The 25803-nt window shown below is 42.3% G+C and overlaps 2 protein-coding genes across 5 annotated transcripts in view; both read left to right on the top strand.

Annotated features, from left to right (window-relative positions):
* LOC135556109 (major vault protein) overlaps positions 1-9582 on the top strand; it is a 31756-nt gene extending 22174 nt beyond the window's left edge. For all 3 annotated transcript variants that reach the window (XM_064989033.1, XM_064989034.1, XM_064989032.1), the window contains exons 14-17: positions 1655-1771; positions 8005-8131; positions 8335-8523; positions 8866-9582. In XM_064989033.1, coding sequence (XP_064845105.1) covers positions 1655-1771; positions 8005-8131; positions 8335-8523; positions 8866-8988 — 556 coding nt within the window. In that variant the 3' untranslated portion in view covers positions 8989-9582. The remainder of the gene's footprint in view (positions 1-1654; positions 1772-8004; positions 8132-8334; positions 8524-8865) is intronic.
* Positions 9583-10562: 980 nt separating this feature from the next.
* Positions 10563-25283, top strand: LOC135556120 (trafficking regulator of GLUT4 1-like). 2 transcript variants are annotated; one of them, XM_064989050.1, is made up of 5 exons: positions 10563-10598; positions 16858-17110; positions 18796-19082; positions 19371-19503; positions 20414-25283. In XM_064989050.1, the coding sequence occupies exons 2-5, from the start codon at positions 16942-16944 to the stop codon at positions 20428-20430; spliced, it is 606 nt and encodes a 201-aa protein (XP_064845122.1). In that variant the 5' UTR covers positions 10563-10598; positions 16858-16941; the 3' UTR covers positions 20431-25283. The 2 variants fall into 2 exon arrangements, with proteins under 2 accessions (XP_064845122.1, XP_064845121.1); XM_064989049.1 differs by having other exon boundaries at positions 10570-10861.
* The last annotated feature ends 520 nt before the right edge of the window (positions 25284-25803 follow it).

Genomic DNA, 25803 nt, shown 5'->3' with positions numbered 1-25803 from the left:
GAGTATGGAAAAATGTCAATCTTTGAATTTGTTTTTAATCACTTGAAGACAATCATGGTACCAATAATTGCTTCTAATACCACAGATATAAATCTCATTACAGAAGAGGTTAAAATAATAATTTATTTGCTAATGGCAGCCTACAGTACCACTGTCTGCCTTCAATTTGAGTTATTTCATGGGATTGGGCAGCACTGAGCTAGCCTGCAACTCACTTCCTGGAGTAGCGCAAGCTGCAAATGAGATGCTATCTTAAACCTTTTGTGACTCCCAAACCCGCATGTGGGAGCATAATCATCGCCTGAAACTAATTAGCATAACGCAACGGACATAAATATCCCTAGAAACTATTCCTATTCATGAAAATCACAAATTAAATCTATTGAGACACTGCTCAGCCTGTTAATCACCCTGTCATCTCAGATTTTCAAAATATGCTTTACAGCTAAAGCTAGACAAGCATTTGTGTAAGTTTATCGATAGCCTAGCATAGCATTATGCCTTGCTAGCAGCAGGCAACCTTGTCACGGAAATCAGAAAAGCTGTCAAATTAAATTGTTTACCTTTGAACTTCGGATGTTTTCACTCACGAGACTCCCAGGTAGATAGCCAAATTTCATTTTTTTCCCAAAATATTATTTTTGTAGGCAAAATAGCTCCGTTTGTTCTTCACGTTTGGCTGAGATATTTGCCAGGAAATTGCGGTCACCACAACACCGAAAAATATTTCAAATTAGTTCCATAATAATGACAAACATGGCAAACGTTGTTAATAATCAATCCTCGGGGTGTTTTTCTAATATCTATTCGATAATATATCCGTCGGGACAATTAGTTTTTCAGTAGGACCGATTGGAGTAATGGCTACCTCTGTATTTTACACGAATCTCTCTCGGAGCCACCATGTGACCACTTACGCAATGTGGCCGCCTACGGCTATTCTTCAACAGAAATGCGTAAAACTACGTCACAATGCTGTAGACAACTTGGGGAATACGTAGAAAGCGTAAGCTCGTTGATGGCACATTCAGAGCTGAATAGGGACTCATTGGAACGCAGCGCTTTCAAAACCTGGTGCACTTCTGGATTGGATTTTTCTCAGGCTTTCGCCTGCAACATCAGTTCTGTTATACTCACAGACAATATCTTTAAAGTTTTGGAAACGTTAGTGTTTTCTATCCAAAGCTGTCAATTATATGCATATTCTAGCATCTTGTCCTGACAAAATATCCCATTTTAAAACGGGAATGTTTTTTTTCTCCAAAAATGAAAATACTGCCCCCTCGTACCAACAAGTTTTAAGACTTAATTTGGCTTCAATGCGCTATTGAGTCTTCACATAGGAATGAATGGTGTCACGTGATCGATGGCTTATATATATTATGTGTATATATATATTATATGTATATATTTATATATTATACGTATGCACACTTACAGCAGCAATTAGGGTTAGGTGCCTTGCTCAAGGGCACATTGACAGATTTTTCACCGAGTTCGGCTCAGGGATTTGAACTTGTGACCTTTCAGTTACTGGCCCAACACTCTCAATTGCTATCTGCCACCAGACAGACACACACACCGAGGTGTTTTTGCCTGTTTGGTAAGCGTTAACCCCCCCTCCCCTTTGAATTTCTCTCTCCCCTCCCTGCAGCCATGAGGCAGAGCGTCTCGAGCAGGAGGCACGTGGTCGTCTGGAGAGGCAGAGGATCACAGACCAGGCGGAGGCAGAGAGGACCAGGAAAGAGCTGTTGGAGTTGGAGGCCCTCAGGTGACCGTTGATGCTATGCTGTTAAAACTAATGCACGTTAGCATCGCTTTTGGGAACAATAATGGCAGAGGGATATCATTAGCATAACGCTAACCCATTAGCTTTGTCAATGGAAAAATGTTATGGCAAGGAGCTAGAATTGGCATGGCTAGCGTTAGTATCATGCTGTTCTTAGTAGTGTGAATGCGAAGCTGTACCGAGTAACATTTAGATCAGAGTTCCTAACATAATGTAGCTATTGTGATTTGTGTGAATGCAGAGGTTAGATCTGTGGCGCTGTGGTGAAGTGCCCTAGGTACAGATCTAGGATCTGTTTTCCCTCCCCCCGCTTCATGTGTGTTTGTCCAAATATTGGTGGATTCAACTAATAAAAGAATGGACAACCTGACCAGAGAGGTCCAGGACCTGAAGAACATTTTGCCGTTTTCCCAGGGTCAGCTCGATGAGTTGAAACAGGAGAAAGGCAAGATGACAGCAATCTGTAAGTCATTGAGAGACTACATCAGTTCTGTGTGTGAATCCATGATAACAATGATTGATAAGGGAGGGACAATCAAGGTGGAATAACATGGTTCGGGACGGAATTTACAAATCTCCATATGAGACCTGGATTGAGTCTGAGGACAAAGTGAGGGAAATGATCTCTGAGAAATTGAAGATCAACCACAGGAAGATTAGGGTGGAGCTGCGGCCACAAGACATCTCCCTTCAATAACCACTCCCCTCACCTTTCCCTTCTGTTTGCCACGCCACCCCCCAGTTCTGACCGGGAGGGAGGGGTGGTCCAGCGCCCACTTGATCGCTTGACATTCTTTCTCCACAGTGGAATATCTTTGTTCCCGCGGCAACAGCTTCCAGCTAATGTACAGTGACTTGCGAAAGTATTCGGCGACCTTTTGCCACATTTCAGGCTTCAAACAAAGATATAAAACTGTATTTTTTTGTGAAGAATCAACAAGTGGGACACAATCATGAAGTGGAACGACATTTATTGGATATTTCAAACTTTTTTTAACAAATCATCAACTGAAAAATTGGGCGTGCAAAATTATTCAGCCCCCTTAAGTTAATACTTTGTAGCGCCACCTTTTGCTGTGATTACAGCTGTAAGTCGCTTGGGGTATGTCTCTATCAGTTTTGCACATCAAGAGACTGAAATTTTTTCCCATTCCTCCTTGCAAAACAGCTTGAGCTCAGTGAGGTTGGATGGAGAGCATTTGTGAACAGCAGTTTTCAGTTCTTTCCACAGATTCTCGACTGGATTCAGGTCTGGACTTTGACTTGGCCATTCTAACACCTGGATAGGTTTATTTTTGAACCATTCCATTGTAGATTTTGCTTTATGTTTTGGATCATTCTTGTTGGAAGACAAATCTCCGTCCCAGTCTCAGGTCTTTTGCAGACTCCATCAGGTTTTCTTCCAGAATGGTCCTGTATTTGGCTCCATCCACCTTCCCATCAATTTTAACCATCTTCCCTGTCCTTGCTGAAGAAAAGCAGGCCCAAACCATGATGCTGCCACCACCATGTTTGACAGTGGGTATGGTGTGTTCAGGGTGATGCGCTGTTGCTTTTACGCCAAACAACATTTTGCATTGTTGCCAAAAAGTTCAATTTTGGTTTCATCTGACCAGAGCACCTTCTTCCACATGTTTGGTGTGTCTCCCAGGTGGCTTGTGGCAAACTTTTTAAACGACACTTTTTATGGATATCTTTAAGAAATGGCTTTCTTCTTGCCACTCTTCCATAAAGGCCAGATTTGTGCAATATACGACTGATTGTTGTCCTATGGACAGAGTCTCCCACCTCAGCTGTAGAACTCTGCAGTTCATCCAGAGTGATCATGGGCCTCTTGGCTGCATCTCTGATCAGTCTTCTCCTTGTATGAGCTGAAAGTTTAGAGGGACGGCCAGGTCTTGGTAGATTTGCAGCGGTCTGATACTCCTTCCATTTCAATATTATCGCTTGCACAGTGCTCCTTGGGATGTTTAAAGCTTGGGAAATCTTTTTGTATCCAAATCCGGCTTTAAACTTCTTCACAACAGTATCTGGGACCTGCCTGGTGTGTTCCTTGTTCTTCATGATGCTCTCTGCGCTTTTAACGGACCTCTGAGACTATCACAGTGCAGGTGCATTTATACGGAGACTTGATTACACACAGGTGGATTGTATTTATCATTAGTCATTTAGGTCAACATTGGATCATTCAGAGATCCTCACTGAACTTCTGGAGAGAGTTTGCTGCACTGAAAGTAAAGGGGCTGAATAATTTTGCACGCCCAATTTTTCAGTTTTTGATTTGTTAAAAAAGTTTGAAATATCCAATAAATGTCGTTCCACTTCATGATTGTGTCCCACTTGTTGATTCTTCACAAAAAAATACAGTTTTATATCTTTATGTTTGAAGCCTGAAATGTGGCAAAAGGTCGCAAAGTTCAAGGGGGCCGAATACTTTCGCACGGCACTGTACATGACTGGGTGTTCCTCACCTTCCTGTAGCTGTGATAGGACGGCACCCACCCCTGTTTCGGACACATCAGTCTGGTTTGGAGAAGTCCGGGGTCACCAGCACGGGTCCAGAACACAGTGCTCCCTTTAGGTTCTGGAAGGCTTTCTCTGTCCACGTCATCAGGGCGGGCTGACGGCCCCTGGTCAGATCGGTCAGGCTGGCTAAGGAGACAAAGTGAGGAATAAATCTCCACAAACGTGTGGATCTCTTCTTGGCGAGGGGGAGGGGCTAGTCCTGAATTGCCTCCATTTTCTTCACCTGGCATTTGACACATCCCCTCCCGGTTGTGTACCCCAGGTTACTCTTTCTCTAGCAGGCCGAGCCAACATTTCTTTGGGTTTGCTGTTAGCCCCGCCTCCCGTAAGGCCTGCAGTACCACACTCACCTGGTTTAGATGTGTCTTCCACTCGCTCCCATGGATCACAATATCATCGATGTAGGCCACCGCGTATTCACGATGGGGATGGAGAATTCGGTCCATCAACCTCTGGAAGGTGGCCGGGGCCCCATGCAACTCAAAGGGCAGCTTCTTGTAATGGAACAGCCCGCCAGGGGCCTCGGGAGCCAAGGGCACATACCAATAACCCTTTGTCAGGTTGAGCGTCCTGATAAATCGGGCGGTCCTAAGCCGTTCTATTAATTCATCAGTTCGGGGCATGTGGTAGGCGTCGAACTTCGAGATTTCGTTTACCTGTCTAAAATCATTACAGAAGCAAATGGTGCCATCTGGTTTTGGCACCAACGCTATGGGGCTGCACCACTCACTATTCGACTCCTTGATTATATCAGCTTTCAACATCGTTTTTACCTCTGTCCTGACAGCTGCTCTCCTTGCTTCCGGTATGCGGTAGGGTCTCAACTTCACCTTTTTTCCGGGTTCGGTGATGATGCTGTGCTGTGCTGTGCTGTACCAGATCGGTGTGTCCTGGTTCACTGGAGAACACTTCCTGGTTCCGGCCGACCAACTCTCTCAGCTGCTACCCCAGTGACAACTCCGCTGGCTTGGTCTCTGTGGTTTGCCTTCTTCGGGGAAGTCGGGTAGAGTACATTTGTGTTCCATTTCTTTAGAAAATACACAAGGTAAATCTGGGTCAGATGCTTACGTCCCGGCTGTCTGACCCTTATAGTTAACTTCAGCCACTCTCTCAAGGACTTCGTATGGCCCATTCCATCGGGCCAAAAACGTACATTCTGAGGTGGGGACCAACACCAACACACATTGGAAGAGTGTAGAAATTGATCTATGACCACTTTCTTAGTCTTAACAATTGTTGGAAAAATGACTTGTGTCATGCACAAAGTAGATGTCCTAACCAACTTGCCAAAACTATAGTTTGTTAACAAGAAATTTGTGGAGTGGTTGAAAAACAAGTTTTAATGACTCCATCCTAAGTGTTTGTAAACTTCTGACTTCAAGTGTGTGTGTGTGTATATTTAACTAGGCAAGTCAGTTAAGAACAAAGTCTTATTTATAATGACGGCCTTCTCCTATGTCAAGTGTTGTGGTGGTTGCAGGTTCACTTGGCACATCTTAAGCCTTTTCTTTTGGGGTGTTGCTACAGGCCACCAAGTGCTAACAGTCAGTATCTAAATGATGTGTGTGAAATGCTCCTATGTGTTGTAAACCGAGAGGTCTACCTTCTTTGTGACCTGAATATTGACTGGTTTTCGTCAAGATGTCTGCTCAAGAAGAAGCTTCTCACTGTAACCAATGCCTGTAATCTGGTTCAGGTTATTAATCAACCTACCTGGGTATTTACAAACACTACAGGAACAAGATCATACACATGTATCAATCACATTTTTTTTTTACTAATACTGTAGAACTTTGTTCTAAAGCTGTAAACCCATCAAATGAGGTGATCACAATATCGTGGCTTTATCCAGGAAAGCCAAAGTTCCAACAGCTGGGCCTAAAATAGTGTATAAGAGATCATGCAAAAGATTTTGCTGTGACTCTTATGTTGATGATGTTAAAAATATTTGTTGTCTGATTGTGATTGAGGAGCATCCGGACACTGCACTTGATGAAATTGCTTCTTCCAATTATTGTTAAAAATGCACCTGTTAAGAAACTGACTGTAGAACTTTTAAGGCTCTATGGATTGCTGGAATTGAAAAACTGTATGGTTGAAAGCTAGTGGCTATAGAGTTATCTGTCATCTTTAATCTGAGTTTAGAGGAATGTCTTTGTCCTCAGGGCTGGAGGGAAGCCAAAGTCCCAAGGGTGGTACAGCGGCCTTTACTGTTTCTGACATCCGACCTATAAGCTTGCTGCCAGCTCTTAGCAAACTGTTCGACCAAATGCAATGCTGTTTCTCTATAAACAAATTACCAACAGACTTTCAGGATGCTTATAGAGATGGGCACTCAAACATCTACTGCACTGACACAAATGACTGATTGGTTGAAAGAAATTGATAATAAGAAGATTGTGGTAGCTGTACTGTTAGATTTAAGTGTAGCCTTTGATATTATTGACCATGACCTGTTAAACTTGTGAATGGCTTTTCAATCCATATAATGGATTCAGAGCTATAGAGGGTTTTCTTTAATGGAAGCTTCTCTAATGTCAAACATGTGTTGTGTACCGCAGGGCAGCTCTCTAGGCCCTCTTTTCAATTTATTTTTTTACCAATGACCTGCCACTAGCATTAAACAAAGCATGTGTGTCCATGTATGCTGATTCAACCATATATGCATCAGCAACCACAGCTAATGAAGTCACTGAAACCTTTAACAAAGAGTTGCAGTCTGTTTTGGAATGGGTGGCCATCTCTAAAACTAAGAGCATTGTATTTGGTACAAATCATTCCCTAAGTTCTAGACCTCAGCTGAATCTGGTAATGACTGGTCTGGCTGTTGAACAAGTTGAGGAGACTAAATTACTTGGCGTTACCTTAGCTTGTAAATGGTCATGGTCAAAACGCATAGATTCAATGGTTGTAAAGATGGGGAGAGGTCTGTCAGTAATAGTTTCTCTGCTTTTTTGATACCACACTCCAAAAAGCAAGTCCTGTAGGCTCTAGTTTTGTCTTCTCTTGATTATTGTCCAGTCGAGTGCTGCAAGGAAAGACGTGGTTAAGCTGCAGCTGGCCAAGAACAGAGCATCACATTTTACTATTCATTGTAATCAGAGGGCTAATATAAATACTATGCATGCCAGTCTCTCTTGCCTACACGTTGAGGAGAGACTGCCTGCATCACTACTTATTTTTATAGGAAATGTTAATGTCGGAAATCCCAAGTTGTTTGCATAGTCAACTTACATACATACATACATACATACATACATACAGCTCTGACATCCACACTTACCCCACCAGACATGCCACCAGGGGTCTTTTCACTGTCCCCAAATTCAAGAACTCATACAGTATTATATTGAGCCATTTTTGCATGGATCTCCGTTCCATCTCATATTGCGCAAGTGAAAAGCAAACCTGGTTTTTAAAAAACGGATAAAGCAACACCTCACGGCACAACGCCTCTCCCCTATTTGACTTGGTTTGTGTGTATTGATATGTAGGCTGTGTGCCTTTTTTGTAATTTTATTTTTTATTTTTTTTATTTTTTATGTAGTTCTGTCCTTAAGCTGTTGTCTATTAATGCTCTGTTATGTCATGTTTTGTGTGGAGCCTAGGAAGAGTAGATGCTGCTTTTGCAACAGCTAATGGGGATCCTGACAAAATACCAAATCTAAAGGTGTGTCGTTGTGTTGCAGTGCGGCGGTGGAGAGTACAGGGGCAGCCAAGGCAGAGGCCCAGTCCAGAGCAGAGGCAGCCCGTATCCAGGGAGAGGCGGCAGTCAACGAGGCTAAACTAAAGGCTGAGGCCCAGCGGATTGAGGCTGTACGTATCCTCTCAGTATGCTGTGTGTGCTGCGTGTGTATGGTCGAAAGTGTTGTACTTTGTATAATTCTTAAAGGTACACAACCAGTAGTTCACGTGTGTGTGTGTGGTCTGTGTTTGATAAATGTTTGAAGGTGTTCTACATAGTATGTGAACCTTTCAGCATTATACAATGTGTAGCTGACCTGTACTTCTGTGTGCAGGAGGGCGAGCTGGACCGTCTGTCCAAGGCGAGGGAGCAGGAGCTAAACTATAAGTCAGCAATGGATTGTTTGGAAGTGGAGAAACAGCAGAAGCTGGCTGAGATAGAGAGCAACCGCTTTAAAAAGCTGGTGGACAGTATCGGCGCCGACACCCTGAAGGAGATGGCCAGAGCCGGCCCCGAGCTACAGGTACATAATTCCTTACCATAATACCGTCATATTTGTGCTACACAATACATATGTCTGAATACAAATGGCACCTGGATAATCCTTAAGCTCAGGTCAGAATCGATCTGTAATGTTTTATTTTACTGTAACGTTTTACTGAGCAGGTCTGACTTTCTCCCACCCAAAATCAATTAAATTAGCTATATTGGCGTGACAAGACATTATAAAATACCATTTAGGATACTGGAACACAAGATCTTATTCAATCAGTTATAACGTAAAGGAGAAATTATCATATTACCTCAAGCTCTCTGTTTCTGTCCCTCGCTCCCCTCTTTTCCCCACTCCCTCACTTTCTCCCAGGTCAAGCTGCTCCAGTCTCTGGGTTTGAAGTCAACCCTGATCACAGACGGCTCTTCTCCCATCAACCTCTTCAGCACGGCCAACGGCCTTCTGGGAGCTCTTTCTCAGAGCCAGGGCCAGTGAGCGGGGGAAGAGAAAAGGAGAACGTTGACAATAAGAGAATAATGTCCAGTCTGATAACATCCCTTACAGATGTTGTTTTTTGTCTGATGTAGTAACTGACAATTAGGGATATGATCTGTATGAGTGTACGGTGGCGATTATTCTGATGTGAGTGTGTGTGTGTACATAGATGGGTGTCTGACTATAGACGTCCAAGTGAACATTCCCCTTGGTTTACATGGCTTTTTTTACTCATCTGTTTGGTGCCGTCAATGCCCTATAAGGTGCTGCCCACTCCATGTGTTGCATGTCTATACTAACCATAATCGGGGACAATAAGGAATCTTTCCTTGTTTTGCTTCTGAGGTTTATGCAAATTTATTGAATTCATTTGTTGATCCATTTATCAAAGAAATTAGAGCATGGCTTTTCCCCGAAACCTTAAATGTCAAGGCTTCAGTTTGTATCCATGGTCTGTCTGTATACACACACACACTGGATGAAGTGTCTCAATCCATTTGAACACACCATATTTTTGCAATAACCACCACTCTTCATCTACCTCTTATGTCTGTAGCTCATGCAGTAGTGACTAATAAAAACAACATTAAGCTACATGCTCTGGTCTGACTTATTTATTACACAATCATCTATTGGCTTCTCAGCCAAATGGCAGCCAAGCCACTTGGTTTGCTATAAAGCTGAGGGATGGCCAGAGCTTGAGAAATGTGAGTTATCATATCAATGTATATCATAAATTGAAATGACCATTGGAGAGCATTACAAATATTACTGATTGCACCTTTAATCAATGATTTTATAGTGATTACATTTTATTAGAAGACCACTGGATATTTTGGCACAGATTTTTACTCCATTTGGTCTATTCCCGTCCATCCCAATGCGTATTTGGCAATGTATAATACGTAGAACAAAATGTGGTTTCGTTGCAGGTAGCTGATAACGTGATCAAATGTTTTGTTTGTCCAAAGAGCAACAAGACCCACTATAACTTGGCCTACATACAGGAGAGAGGTAATTTTACTCTTATTTTCTGTTTGTTAGGTGCGTGTGTGTGTACAATTTCTGTCCATAGGACGTCGCTAGCGTGCAACACTTCGTTAAAGTATCCCTCATGACTCGACCTGACTGGTACTGTATAACTCCACTTCAGGTGCGATGAACAAAGTTTGGCCAGAAATGACCAAATAATAACCAAGCATGCACTGTATTTTCAATTGCTGGTGAATACTGTCAACAATATTGACCCTATGACTGTTGGTTCACATGACCCCTAGGAATAAACATAGACCTACATAAATTGGTCAGTGAACCAGCGACAAAGGAATGCTTGAGGCAGTATGCATAGCTAAATTGATATGTGAACGGCGCAAGTGGCGCGTTGGTCTACTATTTTCCCATCAGCAAAATAGACCCTGAGAGAAAAAAAGTAAGGGTACGCGGGGTGAGAGAGAAAAGCGAGCGAAAGCATCCTATTGCATGTGCTGCGCCGACTTCTCCCTCTCTCCCCTCCTTTCTACCCGCCTCCGGGCATAGGAGTTTCCTGTCTCCCCCTCCCTCTCCTCAATCTTGCAGCGCCGTTGAACAAAAGGGAGAGAGAGCGAGATGAGGTAGCAACATAGCAAGCACAAGAGCGCAATTCGACATCCCCCGGCGTGGTCTGTAGCCTAATTTGACCGTTACCTTTTACCATAGCCTGTATCAAAAGAAAAATAAAATTCGACGAATTCTGGGTGGAGATTTTAATCGTAGCCTACTGAGTTGTCATATTTTCTCTTTTTTACTACACGTTGCATTTACAGTAATATTTGGAATGGTGATCAAGAAAAGCAAAATGTTAAGGATAATGTTTCATGTCACTCAATAAGATCAGGTAGGCCTAGGTTTATAGCATGCGGTTTCTGTGATTTAGTTCATATTTTGCTCTCTGTGGTGTACAATAACCTATCTGTAGTGTACAGTATGCACTGCATGTGTGGTTTGAAGTGGGTGTGTCATCATTGTGTGTGCATGCAGACAATAGCGCGCGCGCATGTGTCTGTGTGTGAGAGAGAATGCACCAGTAATTTGTTCATTTTGTATTTTACTCCTGTACATGAAAGACCAAGCGAGGCCAGGGAGAGGGTGCATGTGTATTTATCTCTCTCTCTCTCTCTGTGTGTGTGTGTGTGTGTAAGGCAGCCATGCATGCATGTATGTCTGTAGGCATCTTTATTATGCATTCAGTTGTTTTCCAAACAGATCTAGGTTAGTCTGCATAAGTCACGTAGCATTGTAATACATAATTTATCATCTTTACATAGAATTTGCTGGAATTTAGTGTTCCTGCTTTTTTTGTTGAATTAAATGTGCAATTCACCGCAAGTCCTTCTCCATATTCCACTCCATCCCTCTCGCGCACACACACACACACTCTCACACACAGGTCTAGGTGTGCCAAGATCACCTTTTCCGTGATGTGCTCATCCCCCTTTCCTCCCCTCCATTTTCTCCTCCATCCCCTCTTCATTCTAACCACATCTCCTCTACTATGTCAGTCTCACTCCCTGCATGAATGGCAGATCATTATATTTAAATGTCATCATAATGTACAATATTTATTATAATACCCATTACATTTCCCATAGAAGTTCATATTTTCACAACATTCATCTTTGTAAAGTGGGTTGGGTGGTACTTAGATTAGATTTGATGACTCAACAACTCCTTTTAGCGAGGCCGAACCCTTTTTACAAATGACATGTACATCCTTGATTAGTTTTAAGCCAAGCTGCAGACCAGCCATTTGTTTTTTTGATAAAGCTGAGGGATGGAGCTGGAGAAATGTAACAGCTGTCAGATTTTTATTTACCTTTATTTAACTAGGCAAGTCAGTTAGGAACAAATTCTTAGATGGAGCTATGTTGAGCCCAAATGGATACACACAGTATACTCTAACAACCAGTGGCGGTTCCTGGGCACACCCCCCACTTCAAACCCCTTGTGCCATTCTGCACTAACTGTAATTTTTATTCAGACATTTGGAACAACACAAATAAATAATTATAACATTTAAAACTATAAAAATATACAGAAATAAGACTCAAATATCAAAATCAGTAACCAAAGACAAATAGAAACAAAATTGTGTTGATTTGGCACTCTAGCTTCAATACATTACCCATCCCCCAACACTGTCAACAAAGAGTCGAGACTAAACCAATTCACCTTGGTGGTGTGCAGACTGGTTTAATATTATTCTTAACGATTTCGTACAAACCAAACAAAATGTAACAGTATGTCTATGAAACTGTATATTCGCAGTATTATCAATGAATTATGGTTTATTTGGTATAATTTCGTAGTGTGACTGATTTTACTAATTGCATTAGTACTGTACAAAGTGGACTATTTGATAGATTCCCCGCTCCCCCTACCTTGGGCTTCCAGTGGGGAGACCTGAGGTCAACCTATCCCCTCCCCATCTCCTATTTTTGAGTGGGAGACCTTCCCAGCCAGTAGCCTGCCTAGCTCACAAACTAGAATCAGGGCGCCTACTCCGATAAGGTTAATTGACCCACACGGTGACATGATATCATTGACGTGACTTGCAAACGAGCGATAGAAAACCGGCAAGATGACGCCCTGGGCTGCTGCCCATGTGGCCTATACCTAAATCTGCCACTGCTAACAACCCAGTAAATTAAATGAAAGTATTTACAAGATAATGACTATTCAGATGTCAAGGTGTAGAAGTATGCCCGGGAGTCAAAAGTACCTTGTCGACAAGCGCACTGCACTTAACTTTTAAACGTAATTGACGCTAGATAGCTTCATTCCCCTTTTGTTGGGCTTGCGAGATCAAGTGTGCCTAATATGTGTTGTCTCAATTAAATAGCCTGTAGGCTATATGCATGGGCGGATAAACCCTGGCAGTTGTCTTTTCAAGGAAATAAACTTTCGAAGTATGACAGGCTATAGTTTAGGCTTCTACTTTGTCTGGATATGAAGTATTTGTAACATTTATTTGTCTCTGCCTGCTAAATGTTATGTAACACGTAGTTCAAGTGAAGTGCAAGTGTCCAGTCTCCTATTCTATTTCACCCCAACTCTGTCTCTCTTTCAAACTATGTCTAGCCTATCGGCTGATATAGCCCAATAATACTGGTAGCCTAAGCCTAATATAATGGACCACGTCACGTAGTGCCGAGCAATTAACTGAAATTTCGTTTTTTTCTCAGATTATTAAACAACTAATTGACCAACGTCGGTTCAATTACATAGTTCCTTTTTTTGTGAGCTTAATGTGCTGTTTCTCTAGAGATAAATCATATCAAGCACGAGATATCAAATCAAAAACACTGCAGGGAATTTAGTTTTCAATAGGCAAATATTAAACCTAGTTCAGCGCAGAAAATGTGGAAATTAACTACAATGACCAGAATCCATTGCGCATATTCTTTCTGGCAGACCCTGGCAGGGGAGAGGAATGTAGTCAACACTGCAATGAGAGGGATAGAGAAGTTCGGGGGGCATAGTTATACTACCCTGATTGATAGTTGTAGCAGTCTTGAAAGTATGCCATACCTACTTCGATGAACTACTAAAATAGTGATTTTATCAGCTCTACAGATGTACAACAAAATGATCACGGGGAACTTGGCTTGTTTGGGAGCTTGTTACACCATGCTCAAACCGCGCATGCGCAATTATATTTTGTCCCCCCCGCCAAACGCGATCATTGCACGCAGGTTGAAATATCAAAACAAACTCTGAACCAACTATATTAATCTGGGGACAGGCCGAAAAACATTAAATATGTATGACAATTTAGCTAGCTAGATTGCAGTCGCTAGCTACCCTGTCCTATTTAGCTAGCTAGTTTGCTGTTGCTAGCTAATTTGTCCTGGAATTTAAACGTGGCTATTTTACCTGAAATGCACAGGGTCCTCTACTCCGACAATTAATCCACACATAAAACGGTCAACCGAATGAATCGTTTCTAGTCATCTCTCCTTCCAGGCTTTTTCTTCTTTGGACTTTCATAATAAGGTGTATTACCACAATCGATGTTACGTGGGTATATGCTTCTAAAAGCCTATGAGGAGATGGGAGAGGCAGGACTTGCATCAAGTTCAGCGTCACAAATAGAAGCAACTTCTATTTTAGCTCCTAGTAACGCAGACACTCAATGCTCACTAATAGGGATGTTAACAAATTTGTGCACAAAATATGAGAGAAATAAGCTTTTTGTGCATATGGAACATTTCTGGGATCTTTTTTTTCAGCTAATGAAACTTGGGACCAACGCTTTACATGTATATTTTTGTTTGATCTATGACTTTTCAAATCACCCAGCAATGCTATCTAAAGAGTTAGCTCCAAGTAAATGTTGCAATTCTTCAGCCATTCCGAAACCTGCGACCAAAAAACGAAACAGGTGATCCAATGATTCTGTCTCTATGGCGGGTTTGAATGAATCCCAGCCTTTGTCTGTTCGATACGGACTGATCCTTATTACGTCTAATCCTCACTCATTCAGAACGACGAGAGGGTTGACAGAATTGTCTTATGTCAGATTTGGTCAGTCAAGGGACTGTGATATGTGGTTGTCTAACTTAGCTAACTTAGGTTGTGTAACTTATGTAAGGGAATAGGGCTACGTAGGCGTGATGTCACCTGTCGGAAGACTTTGGTTGCATTCCAGGCTGACTACATTGCAGAAGTTGCGTTATACCAATCAATGGCTGCGTGCCACGTCATCTACTGGGCATTCAGGCATTAGATTGTTCTATTATATGATGTGGTTAGCAGATATTTAAAACACCTATCAAGGCGTTGTGAAGTTAGCCTGGAAACAAAGGCTGAGAGAGGTATGCAGATAGGAGGGGTGTAGCATAAAGGTTCGAGGGGTGGGGCTTGGTGGGTGTGGCTTATCTTAAGGAGGAGTCAGATACTTCATGACATCCTACAAGGGAGCTCATATTTTTACAATTCCTGTCATGGTCAACACCTAGATATTGTGGCATTATAACCAGGGGTTGGAACCACATAGATCGGATTTTCTTTTTACCCTGTTTTTTCAACCCATCCAGTTGGCAGCGGCAATACACCTTTTGGGGTGGCATTTACAGCTGGCAGGCACATGCTGGAATATGTTTCTAAGCGACAGAGTGAGGGCTTTTCATAGGCAGTTTGTTGCGATTTTTGTGGGACTGGAAACAAAAATCCCAGAGCTTAATAGAACGTTATTAACCATTTACCATGCATTTAAAATAATGGTTCTGTTACGGAACAGTATATATCACTTTCGTTTTTGGTTTGGGTTTTGTTCCTCTAATTTCCTTATTTTTCGGTTTTCTGTTATAACATTGTGGGTCTTCAGTCATAGCCAACTCCTTGCTGTGTTATTGCTTTATTGTATTGCATAGTTGTAACAAACATGTTCTCTTCAAAAAATGTCCTCTCTTTGTAGAACATCTATCACATTCCCAGAGGCTATCATACCTATGTGGAAAGATATTCTCATCTGTCAGTCAGTTGGTTGCTACCGGCGACAGTGTATTATTAACAGAGCAGGTACAATGTTTATTGGCAGTAGTCTCTATGGACATACTGGTTACATCCCAAAAGGTACCCTATTCCCTACAGTATATGCCTTCAGAAAGTATTCATACCCCATGACATTTTACACATTTTGTTGTGTTACAGCCTGAATTCAAAAGGGATTAAATACATTTTTTCTCAGCCATCAACACACAATAACCAATAATGACAAATTGAAAACATGTTTTTAGAAATGTTTGCTAATTTAAGTATTCACACCCTTTGTTAGAAGCACCTTTGACAGTGATTACAGCTGTGAGTCTTTCTGGGTAAGTCTCTTAAGAGCTTTCCACACCTGGATTTTGCACCATTTGCCCATAATTTCTTTCAGAATTCTTCAAGCTCTGGTTGTTCATCATTGCTAGACCACCATTTTCAGGCTTGCCATAGATTTTCAAGTATATTTAAGTCAAAACTGTAACTCAGCCACTCAGGAACATCCACTGTCTTCTTGGTAAATAACTCCAGTGTATATTTGCCTTGTGTTTTAGGTTATTGTCCCACTGACATGTGAATCTCCCAGTGTCTGGTGGAAAGCAGACTGAACCAGGTTTTCCTCTAGGATTTTGCATGTGCTTAGCTCCATTCCGTACATTTGTTTATCCTGAAAAACTCCCTAGTCCTTGACAATTACAAGCATACCCATAACATGATGCAGCCACCACTGTGCTTGAAAATATGGAGATTGGTACTCAGCAATGTGTTATATTGGATTTGCACCAAACATAACACTTTGTCTACAGTACAAAAAGTGAATTGCTTTGCCACATTTTTGTAGTATTACTTTAATGTCTTGTTGCAAACAGGATGCATTTAAAAATATATATTTGTATTCTTTACAGGCTTCTGACTTTTCACACTGTCAATTAGGTTAGTGTTGTGGAGTAACTACAATGTTAATGTAGCCTCAGTTTTCCCTTATCACAGCCAATAAACTGTTTTAAAGCCACCATTGGCTGAGCAGTTTCCTGAGCAGTTTCCTTCCAATATGGTCCCTGGATGTTGCTGACCCGCCCCTCAGATGATTAGCTGATTACGATTTAGTAAAATGTCAAGTTTGATCTAAGCAGTCCCCCAATGAAGAAAGCCATAGCTTCCTGGCTGGTTCCTGGTATACCTGTATAAAATGTTTATAAACAATAGACTATAATATATGGTATGGTTGATCAGAACATTGCAGGAGCTGTAAGACTTCCATGTTAACAAACTGGTAATTTGATAACACCACAATGCAAGTAACAGTAAAATGTATTATGTTCCCTATTTCCCCCCCCTTCATTTCAGTTGAAGAAAATCAAAAATCCAATCAAGACCAATAATCATAAAGGCCCAAACTACCAGTGAAACAACATTGTCCGCATTCCCGCCATGTCTTCCAACACCAGTGCTGCCCCCAGTGGAGCGGAGGGAGAACAGCAGCCGGAGCAGACCATCACCTCCCAGCCAACCAGCGCTGAGCACCAAGAGACAGCCCCTGACTCCAGCCAATTGGAATCCAAAGACCACTTGGCAGTAATCAGCGAGAAGATGGAGACCAGTAAATAAATATTCGACAACCTCCCCCATATCCTCCACCCTTCCACCCTCTCCTTCTTCTCAACCCTATCCATCCCAACTTACAATTAACACCCCTCTCAACACTTTCAGCTCATCTCTGTTGTTGTGATCTACAACTCTACAAATGTTTGTGTTCCAGAGCTGTCCCCTCACTTCCCCTTCTCATTTCCCTGAGTGTCTGGCCCTGTCTGTCTAGGAATCACTTAAGACAGATGCATGATTTACAGATAGCTGCCTTCTCTTCAGCACCCTTTATTTTTTCAATGGCTCAATCCCCACCTCCCTTCTCTAGTCTTTCAATTACACCCTCTCCCAAACTAAAAGTCAATTTTGGTTATTGGCTTGACCAGACAATACGTCAATCCCTTGTGCCCTTAGAAAAAAGAAAGTGCAGTAACTGCAATCAACTGTGGTACTTTGGATGCAGTATTTGCAATTATACTGCACTCTGACTGCAGTATGGTTTTGTAAGGGGTTTCAGAGCCTTTTGAGAATTGTACAAATATATTGATTAATTACTGTTGTTGTCAGGTTGTGCAGCATAATTCAACAAGTGTGTCAATAACGGGATACCTTCAGATTAAAAATCAACACGCTCTAGAACAGTTTTGAACTAATTAATTTCTTCCAAAATGAAAGAGAAGCAAGAGAGAGAGCTCTAGATTACACCTATCTATACATCAATGGCGGTCAGTGTCATCATGAGCATGGCCTTATTTCTATTACATTCTATTGTCATTCATATTCCATTCACCCAGTTCAATGTAACAGCGATAGGTTAAGGCTACTACATGATACTCTCATTTTTCCAATACCCATCATGAGGTTGCTACAACCTAGTCTATGAATGAAAGTTTACAGTGTAGGTGCACACAGGTTGAGAGAAACGTTTGAGGAGACAGACCGTATCACATGGACAGACAGTGAACCATTCAATACCGCCTTTCACACTCTTGCCTGCATCTAGCTGATATAGGGTGTAATCATTAGTCCAACAGTTGCAAACCATAGTTTGTTTATCCCAACTTTGTTCCGTTTAAGAAACGTTTTCTAACAGTATTTGCAAAATGAATTACACCCCTGATCACGCGTAAACACAGTTCACTTTCATAACAGCCACGGATTATTCCTTCTCGCATCTATTCGCTCTCCTCCTCTGACCTTTTCCCTTCGCCTTACCAGGCGAAAAAAACTTTCCAAGCCAAACCATACTATAAACGCTACAGACAGCCTACATCATTGTCACCATATTAGCTAAAGTAACATCATAGTCAACATAGCTAATATAACTAACGCATTAGTAAACCAGCTACAATTATGCAGTAACGTTATAGTGTACAGTCAGTAGTAATATGAAAGCAATCAATCCAGCGAGATTTAAATGACAAGTAGATTTTGCACCACTCAAAACATAGGGAATAGATGAAAAAGACAGATCCTCAGGTGAGCGGGGCATGTACGTTGCTAATGGCAGCTTCTTGGCACTGTTGCTAGTTATCTGACCGTTCAGAATCATAACAACACACACCTTCCAGCCAACCCATCTATAAATGTTGAATAATGTCAGGATTCCCGATTTTGTTGACGAAACAATGAGGACATTCTCTCGTTCCTTCTTCCTCCCTCCTTCCCTCTCCTTGCCTCCCTCTACCCACCCTACTACAGGTAATGGAATGTGTGCTGCCGACTCCTCGCCCACATCTTCCATCTCGTCCCCAAAGCGACTGCAACACGCCAAACCAACCAACGGCCGGGCGCGGAAAGGAAGCCGCTCTGGGTCCCTGCTGGGTCATGGGGCAGGGTCTCCCAGGCCTTCCATCAGCCGTCAGCCCAGCACCGTGACAGAGGAGGACGACGGCAAGCCCCCTAGAGACTACCTAATATTGGCCATCCTGTCCTGCTTCTGCCCCTTGTGGCCAATCAACATCGTGGCTCTCGTCTTCTCTGTTATGGCGAGTGGAACTTTTAAGTATTTGACCTGTGGTTTGTAAGTGTTGTCTGTGAACGAATGTGTGTGTGCGTGTGATATCTAAGAAACACCACAAAGAAGAACAGCTAAAAACAGTGGTTGGCCGCTTGTGTGTTAGTGATCACCTGCTGGGAAATGAACAGAAAATGATGGCCAATGTTCTGGTCAGAAGAGATGGGACTGCCACCCACTGCTTTTAACCTTTTGTCTTCACAGTGTGTTTAACCAGCATTTTGTAACCTAATCAATAACATTTCACCCTATTCTCCAGTCGAGGAACAGCCTGCAGCTGGGGAACGTAGACGGGGCGCGGCGTCTGGGCCGGAACGCAATGGTGCTGTCCATCGTTGCACTAGTTGGCGGGGTCATCATTATCATCGCAACAATCGTCTTAAACTGGGGAAGTGAGTGGCTAAAGTGGCTGAGCTCTCAAGTTCTTGTTGTGGTGCTGTTTTGTGTCTGTCATTACTTGCAGCTTTTGTCTGTTTGTTTGTGTGTGTTCTGTCTTGCTTTTGGTCATGTTTGTGCTTGATTTTTGGTGGTTGGTTAGGTTAGTGCCCATTGTTGTACCTTTGTTTAGTTTTTTTTCCCACATATTGGCCGGGATTCAATCTGATTGTGTCAACAACGCTCCATTTAAAGGTAATTTCCTATTGAGTCGACATATGCCGAGTTTACCGTTAATGCGATCGATGGATCATTGCTTTTAAAAGCTGCATTGTCTACAAATGCGATCGGATTCGATCTCAGATTTTATTTTTGTGCAGGTTGAAATTTATTGGGAGGAATCTTGTCCCGGAGGCAGAGCTGAGCGGTTTCCACTAGATGGGCCAGCCGAAAAGTCAAAATGGCTATATCATAAAAAAGCTATGAAAAAATGTAAGGTTAGTCTTAGGCATGAGGTTAAGGTTAGGGCAGTGCCAGTTTACAGAATGGGAACACAGGGCACGTGCCCCTGGGCCCACGACCTCTAAGGGGCCCCCAACCAAATTAATATTATTTCTTATTTTATTTTGGGTTTGGGGGACAAAAAGATCATTGGGAGGGGTGGGGGGCCCCAGGAGGTCGGTGCCTGTGTGTGGGTTTAAAATCTGAGTTTATGACTTTGTGGCTTGGCCAGCTAGTGACCACCCTGCAGAGCTGCCTCCAGGACAAGATTCATCCCAATAAATGCCAACCTGCGTTTGATGTGTCTGGTACTTAATTTGCGTCCATCTGTGGCTGGTTTGAGTTAGACCGTTTTCAGTGTCCGTATTATATAACATTATTGATGACATTTTTGCAAACACCCTTGTGCTTTCTCTTTATTATTAGGTATAATAAAATCCTGAGGGTCACCATGGAAACCAGGAGCAAGATCGCAAGACAGCACACCAACAACCATCCCAACCAGACTTTTCCCCTCTCCTACAATCAAAACACTATTCTACAAAAGCGCCTGCAACCTACAGCATACCCCTTGGACCCTTTTTTGCGCTGCACTATCATGTATGGCCTGTAATATGTTCTCTGAAACAGATAGACAAGTCCGTCACCTCTACCTCCTACACCTCCTACACCTGCCACCAGTGGTGTAGTGCAGGGTAAATGTCGTTTACACACATTTTCCTCCTGTGTTTATCCACCTTTTGCAGACAAATGCATTGAAAGTATAGGGGGCATTACTTTATTGACCGTCAACGGTGATCAGGAGTTACAGTACCCACCTATTTTTTGACCACTCGTCACTGGCTGCTACCATCACTCGAAGGTCGAAGGCGTCATGTAGAACAACACTGAGGTAGGATAGACAGTGACAAACAGACTGGTTCCTCTGAATGAGAGAGATGCGTCTAACGAGTCTAACTCTGGTTAACGATGTCATGATCTCCTGGTTGCCTGAGTCTCAGAATGTATTTAAAGTCTCTGCATGATTTTCCGGGATCAGGCTGCTCCTCCCAGGCTGTTCCAATGTGACAAAACACAAAGTGTCTCTATTGTTGCCGGAAAGGACATCTGGTTTTATCTGTAATGTTATTATTTCCTTCCACTGAATCATTCATCTCCAGTCAGTCCACACCTCTGTAACACAACCAAGGGATCCTTTTAACTGTGACGCCAAAACCAGCCCACCCTATAGGATCATGTTAAAGATGGCAAAGGAAGAGTTAGGGAGGGAGAGAGATTGGACTTGATCAATGTGATGATGTTGATGGGGGGGGCTTTTTAGTTCTGAATTTGTTCCAGATTGTTATTTTCTGTGAAGGGAGGGAGGAGGAGGAGTTAGAGACAGATGGGACCATCTGTACTTTAATTTAGGGACAAACCTGGGGTCTCCATCTCTTTGCTTCATCGTCTTCGTTTAAAAATAACTGGAATCTGGGGAGAATGAGCCACTCTGGGTTTGGGATTGAGGCTGGGCTGGTAACTCATATGCACTCTCAAACACACTATCTTACACCCCCCCTCCCCCTCCCCACACGAGCACATGCACACACATGGACACACACACTATCATCCATACACATAGTGTCAGAATGACTGATTCTCATTGGCTGAGAGAAAGAGGGAGATAAAGAACAGGAGAGGAGAAGAGGGAGGGAGAGAGGGAGGGGAGGATTGGGGATAGCTGCATGGGCTGCAGTCCTTTGTTTGGCACAGATGGCGGCAAAGAGAGAGTGTGTGTGTGTGTGTGTGTGTGTGTGTGTGTGTGTGTGTGTGTGAGAGAGCGAGAGAGAGAGAGAGAGAGAGATGGTGTGGTGCTTGTTACTGATGCTGGATAAAAAAAGTCTGAGGATACTAGACTGGAAAAATGAACGGAGCAGAGCTGGTTACAGAATAAATACAAAAGACAGGCGGTAATTTTAATGTTGTTGCTTACTCTTCATTTCCCCCTCTTCTGTCCAGTATCTACCACCATATTATCTACCATTTATTGGTAACGTTATTTATTAATTTTACCTTTATTTTAACAGGGTGTCCTATTGAGACCAAGGTCTCTTTTGCAAGGGAGCCATGTATCTTACAACAATGTTATGACAGCCTGCTTGTATTTACACAGTTCTAAACATAGTCTACCATCTCTGGTCAGTTGGAATCCATTCCTTTCCCTTCAGTATTGCAAATATATTGCCCACTTTACCTTTCACCTCTCTAATATGTAGTCATTTTCTTTGATGGTTGCCTATTTTGTTAAAATTCTATGCAAATACCTTGCTGGGGTATTTGGTCAGTTGGTCCTCCTTCTCCACCGTGGTCAGTATCAGCTCCTATGTGCTTAGTGTTTGCCCTTGTCTGGTTGTTATTCACAAAGCAGAATGACCTCTTCTCCCTTTGGAAGTCAGTCAGTGTGTCACTGTGCCAAAGCCTGGAATGTGAGCCAAGCCACGTACAGTAGGGGCCAGGCAGTCTTTGGCTTGACTCCGGCTAAGTGCTCTGTCGGTGTGTGTGAGAGAGAGAGAGAGCGAAAGAGTGCGAGAGAGAAATGCAGTGTGTGTATGTATGTATGTATGTATGTATGTATGTGTGTGTGTGTGTGTGTGTGTGTGTGTGTGTGTGTGTGTGTGTGTGTGTGTGTGTGTGTGTGTGTGTGTGTGTGTGTGTGTGTGTGTGTGTGTGTGTGTAAGATAGTCTTTAAGAGTGTGCGTGTGTGTCTGCCCCTGGATGCTGTTTTTAGGGAGAAGCAGGTGAGTCAGTCCCCTCCCACTCAGTTTAAAGGTATCATATTCTACTTGGCACACACATTCCCTTCACTTACCGAGCCCAGTCCCCTGTGCATGTTTACATTATCGTTTACAGTGTGTTATACTTAGGAGTTTAATGGAGGACGGGTTAACTCTAATGCTTTTACACCAAGGACATCTTTATGTAGCTGAGAGACTCGTTGACTTGTGCAGCGCATTGTAAATAAATAATATGCATATTTATTTGCCATGATGACACATGATATTCACATCCAAAGTTGACTTTTTCACTTAGATTTGTTTGAGTAGTCAAGAATAATCCATGTCAATTTGTTATTTTGAGATTCTGCTCCACCCGACCGTTTTGAAGCACTTCCTCCGAACCACCCTTGAAGGCTAGACTAGCTACCATAGAAAGGCAACAATAAGGTTGAAAACCAAAGAAGGTTTCCCATTGGGAATGACGAGTGAGGATGTTCCACTCTGACAGTGCCAGGGTTTGAGGTTTGGAGGGTTAGTGAGGGGGTGTGTCCCAATAATATTGCCGTTCTACTGAAGTGTACACTCGTTCACAACTTCCCAAAAATCTAAATAAAAGCATTGGATTAGTGGAGGCATGCAGGTTGGGAAATAAAGCTTTTGGTACACCAGCCACAGAAAACACGCGCGCGCGCACACACACACACACACACACACACAAAGTCTTGTACAGCTAACCACACAATTCAGTCCCATTCAAAATCCTATTTTCCCTAACTTCTAAACCTAACCCTAACCTGTACTCTTACACTAACCCTAAAACTAACCCTTGCTCCTAACCCTAACCTTAACATTAAACCCCCTAGAAATAGCATTTGACCTCATTGGGACTAACAAAATGTCCCCAGTTTTTGTTTGTTTACTATTCTTGTGGGGACCAGAAGTCCCCACAAGAATAGATAAACAAACACACACACACAATTTCAAAATAATTTTTTACATGTGCGCTTTGTTGAACAAAAACAAAACTTCTCCCAAATGCTCTGTGTGATCAGCCACCAATGTGGCTGGTAACAATAGACATTCTACCAGCCAATGCCAAAATCCGGTGGCTGTTTTTTTTCCCCACCCTGAAGGCTAGAGGCAGTTTCTACAGTATTTATTGTACCAGTTATTTATTTTCAAATCAGTGAAGGGAAGTTAACAAGTGCACACTTTGGGAGGAAGGAGAGTCTCCTGTAACCCCATTCACGCCAAAAGTGTAGCATGTCTGTTTGTACTAACCACATATGCAAAAATGTTTTCAGCTGAAAGTGAATGCTGACTTTTGGCTTATTTAATTTCCATTTCTCAATGGTTGTGCACAACTATGGATATTTAACCTGCTTGCACTATATTGTAGATGTATTTATATATTTATTTATATACCTGGTTATGCCTTTGGTTTGATATGGACTGTTATTGAGCTATTAGTGCTATTATTTGTATTATTCCGTTATTATCATCACTAGTGTTACTATTGTCATTGTTATGGCTACTATTTCTATTTTCACTGTTATTTCTACTAGTGTCGTTGTTCTCTTGATGACATTACACTAGAACAACAGGAAACAATGTTCGATAATGGCCTTCGCTGTTATTCAACCGGTTGATTGTGAGCTTCCTTGACAAGAAAACTGCTCAAAAAAAAAAGCATGTTTACAGTTAGCTAGTTACACAATTCATATGTTTCGACGGTAGATACCTTGTGTGATTGCAACGATCATGACCAACCAGTTCATAAGATAATTTATATGCAGACATAAATAGTTTTTCAAGCCACCAGGTGAGTAATCTTCACCTTTTCTTCATGTCTTCTTAGTAATTTCCTATTCATCTCTCAGGTCTTTCTTTCTCCTACTAATTCATTAATTCAGAATTATTCCCAAACAATTAATGTTCTTCTTCACCTTTTATTTTCTATAGGTTTATTATTATATTGTTATATTCTATTTAGCAGACGTTTTTATTTAAAGCGATTTACAGCCATGCGTGCATAAATTTCTATATATGGTTGGGAATTGAACCCACATTCCTGGCATTGCAAGCGTCATGCTCTACCAACTGAGCCATACAGGATCACTGTACAATTATCTATTTGCTCCCGTTTCACGTTTGTTATGTGCTACTTCCTGTCCAATATAATCTATATCCTGTTTGATATGTTATCTCTTTGAAGGAGGGATCTTGGGTAACTCCCAAATGGCACCCTACTCCCAGGGCTCTAGTCAAAAGTAGTGCACTATATAGGGAATATGGTGCCATTTGGGAGGTATCCACAGACTGCAGCACCGGTGGTTCCAGACCATTGGCCCACTTAGTTAATCAGTGTTGTTCTTCTTATTGTCGTTGGTTACGGATCTATACTATAATCCTGAATCAGACATCTGTGCCGACTTGCCTGACTGTGCATGCCTTAATTGACTGCTTTATAAACATACAGTATGAATATGTATGTAACCTACTATGTTAATCCAAGATATTGATAAAGAACTCTGTATTGATCTTGATCATATTCTGATTTTGTATGATTAATGATGAAGTTTGAAAGGAACCTTGTGAATCAATCAATCAAATGTATTTATAAAGCCCATTTTACATCAACCGATGTCACAAAGTGCCTAACAGAAACCCAGCCTAAAACCCTAAACAGCAAGCAATGCAGATGTAGAAGCACGGTGGCTAGGAAAAACTCCCTAGAAAGTCAGAAACCTAGGAAGAAACCTAGAGAGAAACCAGGCTCTGAGGGGTGGCCAGTCCTCTTCTGGCTGTGTTGGGTGGAGATTATAACAGTACATGGCCAAGATGTTCAAACGTTCATAGATGACCAGCAGGGTCAAATAATAATCGAAAACAGCAGGTCCGGGACAAGGTAGCACGTCTGGTGAATAGGTCAGGGTTCCATAGCCGCAGGCAGAACAGATGACACTGGAGCAGCAGCACGACAAGGTGGACTGGGGACAGCAAGGAGTCACCAGGCCAGGTAGTCCTGAGGCATGGTCCTACAGCCTCAGAGAGAAGAGA

Source organism: Oncorhynchus masou, chromosome 15 (assembly GCF_036934945.1).
Source record: "Oncorhynchus masou masou isolate Uvic2021 chromosome 15, UVic_Omas_1.1, whole genome shotgun sequence".
Lineage (NCBI taxonomy): Eukaryota > Metazoa > Chordata > Actinopteri > Salmoniformes > Salmonidae > Oncorhynchus > Oncorhynchus masou.
The sequence above is the reverse complement of the archived record's forward strand: the minus strand, read 5'-3'. Positions and strand labels throughout refer to the sequence as shown.